This window comes from Protopterus annectens, chromosome 14.part0, assembly GCF_019279795.1.
Source record: "Protopterus annectens isolate FY-2018-M chromosome 14.part0, PAN1.0, whole genome shotgun sequence".
Taxonomy (NCBI): Eukaryota; Metazoa; Chordata; order Ceratodontiformes; family Protopteridae; genus Protopterus; species Protopterus annectens.
The window spans coordinates 568075227-568086613 of NC_056748.1; the positions used below are offsets into that span (position 1 = coordinate 568075227).

Below are 11387 nucleotides of genomic sequence, written 5' to 3' on the forward strand. Positions count from 1 at the left end.
CTATGTTGGTAAAACCTGGAATTCGCTTCTAGCTGATATCACCCTTGAACGCATCCTAAGTCAGTTCAAAAAAAGTCTTGAACAGTGTTTTAAATCACACTGGCTATGTCCTTGTTCCAAGCCGGACTAACCCTCCTACAATGTTAGTGTATTAAGTCTCTTGTAACAACTGAATTTGCATTTTGTGTCTTTAACCTTTATGCAAAATATATATCATATTGATTTGTTTGTGTATAACCTGCAACTTGTTTTTTTCATTAATTACGTTTTGTCATTGTCTGTACCTTGCAGCTTTTCTCCCCGGGCCTCCACTGAAAATGGACATGTATCCAGTTGGACTTTCCTGGTCAACAAATGTAAAATAAAATAAAAATAAGTGCTACAAAAGTCAGGGTAAAGGTTCCGAGCAGTGGTAAAAGAGGGTGGGCTTTGAAGCTTACCTACTTATTTGTTAAAGGTATTTAGAGTGGGTAGTAGGTAAGATCTGGGAAGCAGTAAGAAAGCTAAAAATATGTTGAAAGAGATTACCAGTGTCTGTGAAGCAGTGAAAGCAGATTTATGAAATCTGTGGTTGAAAGGGAGGTAAAAAAATGGCAAAATGTTTTGAAGGGTTAAAGTGTTGCAGAATAACTTGGAGACTCTTACTAATAGGAAGTGGAGCAAGTGAGACTTATCAGGGAGACAGTTGCATATTCCGACAGTATTCATTAGCAAGAAAAAGTGGCAAACTGTCAATTACTGAATGACAGTTACCTAGTACACAAAAGAATTTTTAGCACAGAGACTTAGGAAGCAGGAAGTGGAGAGAGCAGCCATAAAGCTGAGGGGTTCTACATCCAGGAAGATGAGACCCTGAATTAATTGGGGAACTATTTTAAGTTAAGTATTTTATGAAAGTCTGTTGCCACGCTGATTATTGCAGAGATGAGGAGATGGTTCTTTTTGTCAATTTCATGATAAACTTGACATGCCAAAGGTGGAAGAGAGAGAGAGGCTCAACAGTTAGTTAATTGCTAGTGCAGGGAAGGAAGAAATAAAAATTATGGTTAATCTGGTTGCAGTAAGTAACTAAGATGAATGGTATATCTGTAGAAATTTGCAAGTTTGAGGAAGGACTCTAGTAAGCACCTGAAAGAAATTAGTACCGTCTGGAAGAAAGTGATGGTGGTAATTTACATTAAAGAAGAGAACGATCCTAAAGACCCTGCTTCATGTAGACCAATCTCTGTATTAAATCATGACTGTAAAATATCTCTATTAGCAAAAAGGGTAGTAAAAGTGTTATTGAAACTGATAGATCATTCGGTATTTATAGAATGGAAGCAGACCTTTAACAGTATTAATAGGACTTTGGTGGATTGAAGTTTGCCGAGGAGATAAAAAATACTGTTATGTCTGGTGAGTCCAGATGCATAGAAGGTTTTTGATTTGGGAAAGTTGGGATTTTGTGTAGGTAATGGTGGAATTTCTAGTCCTTACTGAAGAAATTAATTTGATTAGAAAGAGATGCACTGGGTTAGATGTGAGGATATAAGAGTAGGGGGAGTTGATTGATCAGTTGAGGTTATGTAGAGGCAGTAGGCAAGGACATAATCTTTCTTTATTGTTTGCTGTGTAGAACAAAAATAAGATGTGAAATCACATCCAAGGGTATGAATGGAATGGGAGACTAGAAAGAATTTCATTATTTGCAGATAATATTGCATTTGACAATCCAGAGCAGGGTGTCCCTGTGTTATGGAACATATTGATACTGTTAGAGTTTTCGGGTTATAAAACAAAATCCATATCTGCAAACTATGTGCCATACATGAATTAGTATGGCAATTCCGATACCTTAGGAGCATGGTTATTTAGAAATGTGGAGTAAGAAAGACTCATCAGTACTGGTGAAAGTGATGTGGGAAGAAGTTATGTAGAAGATATTTTAAACAGTAAGGGACTGAAGTGTTGGACTGTGGACATGGATAGCATATTACAAGAAGTGAAAATGTTTTTGGTCACTTTGATTTTTATGTTGGCCAGGCATATTTCTATCAACAAGCAGTGAATTATGGCAAACAATTTAGGAACTGCAAAATTTTGTTTGGGTGGGAAAAGAGACCTTGGGGTTGTGTCTAGGATGTAATGATCTTAGCAATAGATCAAGGATTATGGGTTTGACTTATTAAAGGACTATTTTAATGCACATGGTTAAGGCTGTTACATATAGTACACTTAGTGGAGTATAAACTGAAATGGAAAGGTATGACAATGTGACAAGGAAGGACTACGAGAGAGAGAGAGATTGTGTTCTGGGCACAGATGTTAAGGGAGAATAACAATTACCGGGTAGAACAATATGTATGTAAAGAGGCTGGTAGTTCATTGAAAAATAAGTTAGTGAAGGGTCGGAGAAAGGAGTTTTTGCCTGTAGGCCTTCCAAGTTAAAGGCACAGAAAGTAGCTGAGAGAGACCGTGGGAAAAAATCTGAGGAAATTGGGTGAAGAACTGAAGTACTGGGAGCGAATTACCTAGGGGGTTAAGAAAAGTGCCTATTATTTATTGAAATTTGTTTTACTGGGAAAGTCCAATTGGGCACAGGTGTCCTTTTTCAGCAGAAGCCCAGGGAAAAAGCGCCAAGGAATCATGTTTAATGCAATCAGCATTTACAGTAACAAATGTAATAATGCAGTTTCAGTGAATACATAGCGTAATTGTCACTATAATAAAATTTATATTGATAGTCATAAACATTAAATTTACAAGCCTTGTATTAAGGCTTTACAGATAGAAATATGGTATATGAGGTAGTTAGAAGTAATTTAAGAAATACCGTAGAGTGAAGTGTTAGAGGAGATAAAGCCAGTTTGAGTGTTTAGAGGAGTAGTGATGGCAGTAATTTGGTTGTGCTGATTAGAAGTAGACGTAGCTGAAGAAGTACAGTAAAGTGAGGTATTGGGGTAAGCAGATTAAATGGTTTAGTGCTTTAAAAGGCAGTATAAGAAAGGTGATGAAGGGTGTTAGAGAGCTGTGTCCCAGATTAGGAGCAGGGACAATGCCAGGAGACAGGAAATCTTTTAGTAATGGTTTGGAAAGATGAAGGTGTGTGATGGACCTGATTGTTATAGGAATTGTATTCCAAGTTCTAGCTACTCTGTGGAATAGAGACTGACCCTAGCAGAGCTCTGTGGTTTGTAGATGGAAAGCAGTTGGTTATTTGACCAAAGGGGATGATTTGGAAAATAGTATTGAAAATAGGGGTCTAATTGCTGGCAGGTAGATAAGGCATGGATGATCTTATGAGTTAAGGTGAGCTGAATGTAAGATTGTTTAGATTACCTGATAGGGATATTTTCAGTACCAAGGAATAATAGACTACAGAGAAAGAGGAGTAAATAGTAAATATTAGATATGTGGGGGTAGAAGGAGAAATTAGGGGTATATTTTTGGGATTTAAAATGGGTTATGAATTTGTAGACACAAAATGGTATACATGATGATTGTAAAAATCAAGTCAGAGGAACTTGGACAGAAATGGAGAAAAGGTTGGGTGGACAAATAACAAAGGGTTAACGGGAAGAAGTCTACAGGGCTTCTAAGTATGGGGCTAAATCAGAACCATTCAGGATATTTACACAGAAATAGTTACATAGGTATTTTTATTCTACAAGTCTGTTGCAAAGAATTTTTCCTCAGATTGAAAGTAAATATTAGAGACGTGTGGGGGTAGAAGGAAAAACTAGGGGTATATTTTTGGGACTCTGTAGATATGACAGAATTCAAAGATGCTTTGCAGAATGGGCTAGGGCAGGTGCTGGATGAGCAAGCCAGAGTTACTACGGAGATGATGTATTTAAGTTGGGGTTGTTGAATTGCCACCATAAGCTGATTTAAATTTAATTCCATTAGCAGCCAAAAAAGTAATAATCAGAAAGTGGAATTCAAAGAATAGACAGATTTTGGTGGAATTGTTTGGTATTATAAAGGAAATAAAGTTGTTGGAGAGGGAATAACCAATAGTGGAGAAGCCTCTCATTCTTTTCCAGTGTCGAGTTTTCTATTTAAGGATGAGCAGCACTGAAATTTAATAATTTGGTTGCTTGTTCATTAATAATCAGTGGTCTTTTCCAACAGAATGCAGTAGTGTATTTGTTGGTCAGCAAGACACAAGGATATGTAAAATGCATTTTCAGCGTTGGCAACTGATACTTCAGCTTAGATGTAAGCCTGATGTGCTGCTTGGGGGGATGTGGAAGTGTGCAGCTCAACTTTAGTTGAGATAGTTCTGCTTATTACTGTTTCTGTACATGCTGTAAATGAAAGGTGGATGACAGGTAGGGTCATGAATAAGGGTTACAGCTTTGCATAAATTTAAAAGGAAAACTTTACCTTGAAGCTCAATTTCTGTTTTCCTTGTATCTTTGTTTTGTTAGCTATTTTAATGCAACAAAATCACTCAACGTGGTTCTTATAAAATGTTAGTTTCCCACAAAATGGGAGTCAAGCCATCTTGCACATTTTCTGTAGCGGAAGTGCTTGCATTTTATCCAGAATGGCCATTGTATAACTTTCCCCCACAGCTTGTTTTACCTTTTCACTGCAGCTATATAACACAGCCAAAGAAAGTAGCTAAATTGCAGCCTTTTGTAATGATTGTCAGTTTGGAGCCCTACAAGCACTGACACAGAGACACATACATACTTTCTGAGCTGTCACTGCTATCCTTGCAATCCAGAAACTGTTAATCCTTATTTCAAAGAACTAGTTCTGCTATTCACCAGTGTCTGCATTAGGAAGATGAGTTGCTTTAATATGAATGTTTGAGAAATGAGCTTCCAAGCTGTGCTTGACTTTGTGTTATGAGCTTTGTATTAAACAGATGAACAAATTCCTTCATATTCTGCATTTTCCTAATTCTGTTGCATTGCTACCCCTTGATTTGTTATATTGCAGCATACTAACACTTCATAAAAAAACTTAACACTTCATCAACACCATAATCCTTCAGCATGGCAGATTAATAGTTCTCTGTGATGTCTGAAAGACTGAAGTACTGCTATAGTTACACAAGAGCACCTCTTTTATAATGGGATCACTAGGGTTGATAGCTTTTTCGATGCACAAGTAGTGAGATTACTGAAACATCAGTAGGACTGGTTGCACATGTCTGATTATGGGCCCTACCTGACTGGAAAAAGTATAGATTTCCTTGTGTCTGTGGTATACCATGCATGTACCAAATCTAATGAGAAATTAAGCTTTGATTCCAAAGATTGAATTAAACTGTAAGAGAGGTAGGACTTTTCCTTTAAGCTGTTAAGCTATAAGAGGCAAACGTTTCATATGTTAACTAGAAACTGGAACTTGGGTACATTTTCAACCTCAGAACGGAGGTTCTAACTCGGCCTCAGAACGGAGGTTCTAACTCATTTATTCTTTGAAGCTGTGACAAAGATGACCATTCAGCTAACAAACATCAAAGGATGCCAAGTAATTTATAAAGACAGAAGTAGTCACCAATGACAGAAAGTAGGAAATCACTATACTGTTGTAAGCCAACAGAAAGTGAGGATCAAACTGCAGAATATGTCCCATAAAATTGCATCTGGGAGGTGAAAACCTTGACTGTGAAATAAAATCTTACATCATAGCTACCCCCATCAGGGCGAAGTTTTCTTTTCTTTTTTTTTTTCTCATTGGTTTATGTGGCTATTCATTAATGGAGATTCTTACTTGTGACAGTCCTTGAAAATGTTTGTTTTGCTGTTTTAACTTTTTGAGCCTACATCATTATTCACTTTTCACATTTAATTGCTATGCCTAGCCAGTTACTGTTTATATATATATATATATATATATATATATATATATATATATATATATATATATATATATATATATATATATATAGATATAGATATAGATATATATATATATATATATATATAGATATATATATATGCTTACAATCAATATGTTGAACATGGCTTGTGTGCAGTTGAGTTGTGCGAGAGTTTGAATGCAGAAAACCGTTTGGGAGATGGTTGCAATGTCAACTCTGGAAGACCAAAGACCAGGACAGTGCGGATCGGGAGATTTACCTTTTTCCACACTGTAGTGTGATCTCAGTTGGAATATATAAGTGGCAGGGGATGTGGGGGGCACATGGGGGCTTGTCCCCCCCCCCCCGAAAAAAAATGACAGTCAGTGCATTGTAGTACACCAGAAGCCAGAGTGCAGGAGTTAAATTCGACTTTGCATGCTTTGGTGTCAGATTTTTTATGCTGTTTACTGTTGTGAACATTAAACATGTAAACAGCATTTTTGACAGGTTTACTTTATAATGTTAGATGTTTCAATAGTAAACCGTAAATTACAATGTCTTGAGCATGCAGGCTAATATGGAACATCCATTCCTTGCTGCAAATATTGTATACAGTGTTTAACTTAATGTGACAGTATGTACAGAGATTATTTTAGCATTGCTAGCAAAGCTGTTTGCATTGGTGCTGTTATGTAGTAAAAAGCGAATAACTTTTGTTTCACCACAGGTGGAGATGGAACAACTATATGAGGAAATAGTCATTGACTCCATGGATATGTGCACAATTGATATGCCGTGTATTAGCCCACTTCGGAACATGGAGTGTCAAACGGGGAACTCCAAGAATATGTGCAGTACTGGGACACAGACTGATAGTTCATCACCTTACAGTTCGGTCCAGAAAACAAGTCTTTCACTGAAGAGTGATGTAGCTACACAATGTCCAGATGTAGACTTTTGCAAATATTATCTTTATAAGTGCAATTGATATTCTGCATACAGATCAGCAGCAGAACATCATGTACAAGAATAAGGTTTTGTAGAACATGTGAAATGCACACAGTGCCTATCATCTCATGTTACACTCTTGGAAGAAAGTGTCACAGTCGAGTGATGTAGGATCTACATTTATGCAAGACTGCATGTAGCCAGTACTGCATACAGAATGAAAGATGTGCAGATGGAATTTGTTATTCGGACTGGATTCACATGTTTACAGATAGCATTGTGCCTATGTGGCAGGCATTTAAAAAGCCTTGCATAGCCGTATGTAGGCAGTTCATCATTATGGAGCCTTATCAGGATGCCACAGTGAAACCTTGGCTCAGAAAAGAACCAATCTTGCCATTGTTGTGGGAAGTATCTGGATGCATGGTGGTGACAACTTGCTTAAAAATTCCCAACTCATTTGCTTTGAGGAACAAGCACACCCAACAGTTTAATGTAGAGGACATAGCCTTACACGTTACGTAATACAAAGCATACTGGAAAATTTTAAAAATTGTCTTGAATTGCATTTGACTAGTTCAGATTTTGTTAAAAGTTTGGGGTACTTAAGACATGTTACAGCAGTCAAAAGTCAAGACTATAGACTCTCATTCGTTCCCCATTAATTTGCCAAACTTGCTATGATGGAATCTTAAACTAGGAAGGAGGTGTTACTTTGTAGTAGTTGGCTGTCTGTTGTTCATGGACAAAGTCCTGACATATTGTCCAGAGTAGAATTACTTTGAGTATGTTTTATTTGTAGTTGCTCTGGTATCTTTTTATGGGCTAAGTACCAGTTAAACTATTACAGTAATAAAATCTAGAGTATTTAATGTCCTGAATGCCAATTTGTGTGTTTTACTTTTTTAATGAATTCTAATTTGTCTAGTAGAGTTTTGGAGACTGTAATGATGTGCTTGTACTTTGTTTTGGGAATTTGTCCTTGAAGACTCGCATGTATTTCTTGCATGTAATCAGGTAAGTGCACTTTTTAAGTTATGAGATGGGCATTGAGAAAGTTGGAATTCCATTAGTGGTACAAGTTGAAAAAAAAACTCATTGCATTAGTGAGTAGACAGCATTTTATTTATTTTTATTTATTTACACTTTATTGGCTGGGTTAGGCCTACTATGCCAATGGCCTCTGTTTCAGGGGAGGCCCAATGTGGTATTCATACTGGCTAGGGGAAATTTGGCTAGGCATCAGAAAAGTATAATTACAGTCAAATAATAGTTAATTACAAAATAATTTTGCACATGTGCTATAGCTGGCTTTTCTCCTAGTCTCTGAGACGCAATGCATGTGATTGACATTTTTTTAGTTAGAAGTGTTTAAAGGGGGGAGAAGACATCATTAGGATGAGTAGACAAGTTGTTTATGTATTGTACCAGAGGAGAGACAAATTTAAAGATTTTCTTGTTTAATTGCTACAGTAGGTCAGAGGAAATATAACAAGGTTTGTAGGTTCTGTTAGGAAGGAAGTTCTTGATGATGGCATAAACAGAAGACATTTGCATTTTTGAGACATGAATTTAAGACAGAGTTTGTAAGAAGCTGAAGTGTCAGCCACAAGTAGTGAAAGAATGACTACAGGACAGTAGTGATTCTGAAACATTGCTTCATTAGAAACAGTCAGAACCCATTAGGGACCCGACTTTGTACTGGTAGCTGCTTAATACTTGTATGAAAGGGCCTTTCAGTCTTAATTCTGAAGTTGAAGACCACATGACTCAGGTGAATAATATTCCCCAAAGAGAGGTAGTCCTATTTTTGCAAAAGAGAACTGGCTAATTCTTGTTGCTCTAAAGTTACGTATGCAGTGTAGCTGTAAGTTGCTTCTTATCGTAAAGAGTGAGAATTAGCCACACCCTGTAGTACCTGAAAGAAATAATGTTTCAAGTAGACTGTATATTTCACATGGAAGTTGCCATGGCTGATTTATTGGCAGCACGGGAGAGACTGGACCTCACCAGTGTTTTTGCATTGTTGCAAGAACATTACAGTGGTTATGCAGTCTGACATCTGACACTCTAATCTTTTGACAGTTTTTGGAAATTTATTTGTAAGGACCTCCCCTTCCACTCTGCATCTTAAAAAAAAAAAAAAAAAAAAAAAAAAGGTGGAAGTGGGCATTAAGGAGGACAGCATTACTAATGGAACAGAATGTTTAACTGTTTGGAACTCCACAAGTTGGAAAGCACTCTTGCTCTTAAATCTTTAGACCCTGTCTGTGTTTACAAAATATTAGCCACCTCACTGGCTAAAACTTGGGAATTTGTAGGTAATTTATCTGATTTATACCTTTGCCAGATACTAATAATTGTACCTGCACAGTAGATTAAACATTATCCTTCATAAATTTGGGGGGGATATAATTAAAAATCTGGAGCAGACATTCTGTAATGCCAGTCAATTTAAAAAAGCATGTGCTAGAAATTGAAATCCTAAAAGCCTCCTAAGTTTTGCTTTTATGCACTCGCTATTTTTTCACAAGGCTTGCCAATTCAAAATAATGTCAAACTGAGCAATATGGTTACAAACAGCTTTGTCTGCATGCAGAACCATGTCTGTTTCTATTTTGGATCTGCACTTAAGGTCCAGAGTTCTGCATAACTGCAAGTTTATTTTGCCAAGTCTGTATGCAGTGTTGAAAACCATACCTATTTTCTTCACATTTTGTGTGCCCCGTAAGTCAGTGTGGAGTTATTTGCTGATGTTGAGGGCTTTGAGACTGCTTGCCTTCTGTATCAAGTACAGAATACACACCGAGATTTTCCAGGATAAAGTGATTAAAAGAAACATTGTATCCCAAAGTTGAAAACCCTATATTTTACCATATATTCTTGTGCTGTACTAACTCTAGTGAGCATTTGTAGGTGGCTGTTTTGTAATTAATATTGTAAGTAGCCAAATAGGGGCACTGATGTTCCTGAAGAGATTGTTTTATAATCTAGCTCTTTCCTTTCATAGTTCTCTTTATGGTCTCAAAATGAGACTGCCTAAGTGGGTGCTGCATTCCTGAGTGTTACATCCTTCACACGAGACATTAATCTGAGGCCCCATCTGCTATATCTATATATCTATGTCTGCCTCTCTCTCTCTACATATATATATATATATATATATATATATATATATATATATATATATATATATATAAAATATACACACACACGCATATATTTTATATATATATATATAAAATATACACACACACGCATATATTTTTTTAAAATTTTTATATAAACATTTTCAGTTTGCATAGCACAAAATACAACAGAGTAGCTTTCAAGTGCTAAACAGTAACTAAATTCAGTTAAATATTCCTTTAAACATATTTTAGCATTTCATATTCCATTCCCCTACCCTTTAATCATCCACCATCTCTTTATTTTCCCCATATAATTTCAGAAGCCGACATTTTATTGTAGAGCAATTCTTCACATCTACTGTTCCAAATTATCCATACAGTACATAATTATATTCATTGTATAATTTTCTTCTTTTTCATCATAAACCCCATAACATTATCTTAATTTATATATTCAAATATATATCTCAAAAATCCTCAAATTGATATTGTTATGGCAAGTGTCCAAAACATGTACTCTTATGCATACCTTTTTTTTTAATTAAGAGATGGAGACATTGGGTCAAGCTGTAAAAACAATATGCATGTATCAATTTTTTTTTTTTTGTTTGTTTGCACATGTTAGTCCCACAAGGCCAGTGGTCTGTCTCCAGGGGAGGCCCGAGAAGGTAATACCCTATTACCTTGTGGAAGTTTGGCCAGGGCAATGAAGAACTTAGCCTGCTGTCTTCATTGTGTCAGTCCCATTTCCTGGCATGGATGAGATTGGGAGGTGGTATATAATGGTGGGGAATAGCGAGGCTGCAGTGGAGAATAGAGGAGAATTAAGAAAATTTGGCAGAAGATATCACGAGTGTGTTGGATACTGAGCAGTGAGTGAGTGACTGATACAGATATTGCAAGTTAACAGCATTTGAGGTGGTAAAGTGGACAAGTTGTGTACATTTACTGAGATCAATTTCACAGGGTTGGAGGTTGTTAAATTAGTTGAACCATTTCAGCCAGAGGAATCTGGTGAAGAATAGTCAATATCTTGGACTGATATGACAAAGTGAATATTTGGAGCTGAAGAAGAGAATGTGTTGGAGATTACAGAAATTGCTTTCAGGTAGGAATGTTATGGACCTTCAGAAAAGGACTTGTGCAGCAATGGTCAGACAGCCCTGTAATAGCAATGAAAAATTGAATAAGGAAGGGATAATAAGGAAGAAAAGATGTATGGTAAGATATTTTCAAAAAAAGATTGTAATAGATATCTATTTGACAGTTTAGTAGCTACTTTATGACTTGGTATACATAATGTTTGAGCTTTCATTCATCTTGGGAAAATAATCCTGCCGTGATTTGACATTTTGTGAAAGATGTATTATTAAAAAATAGTGACTTCTTTATGAAAGAGACATTTTTTCATGGAATGAATAATTTCTTGGGGCAGAATGTCAGTGTTAAAAATATTTTTTGCTATTTAGATCAGATGGGTTTGATGAACTTGATGCAAGTAA

The 11387-nt window shown here is 36.4% G+C and overlaps 1 protein-coding gene across 1 annotated transcript in view; it reads left to right on the forward strand.

Moving 5' to 3' along the window:
- The window catches only part of LOC122789105 (THAP domain-containing protein 1-like), a 110290-nt gene extending 102659 nt beyond the window's left edge, over positions 1 to 7631 (forward strand). Inside the window, exon 6 of the mRNA XM_044056307.1 lies at positions 6534 to 7631. Within this exon, the coding sequence (XP_043912242.1) occupies positions 6534 to 6794 (261 nt within the window). The 3' untranslated portion in view covers positions 6795 to 7631. The remainder of the gene's footprint in view (positions 1 to 6533) is intronic.
- The last annotated feature ends 3756 nt before the right edge of the window (positions 7632 to 11387 follow it).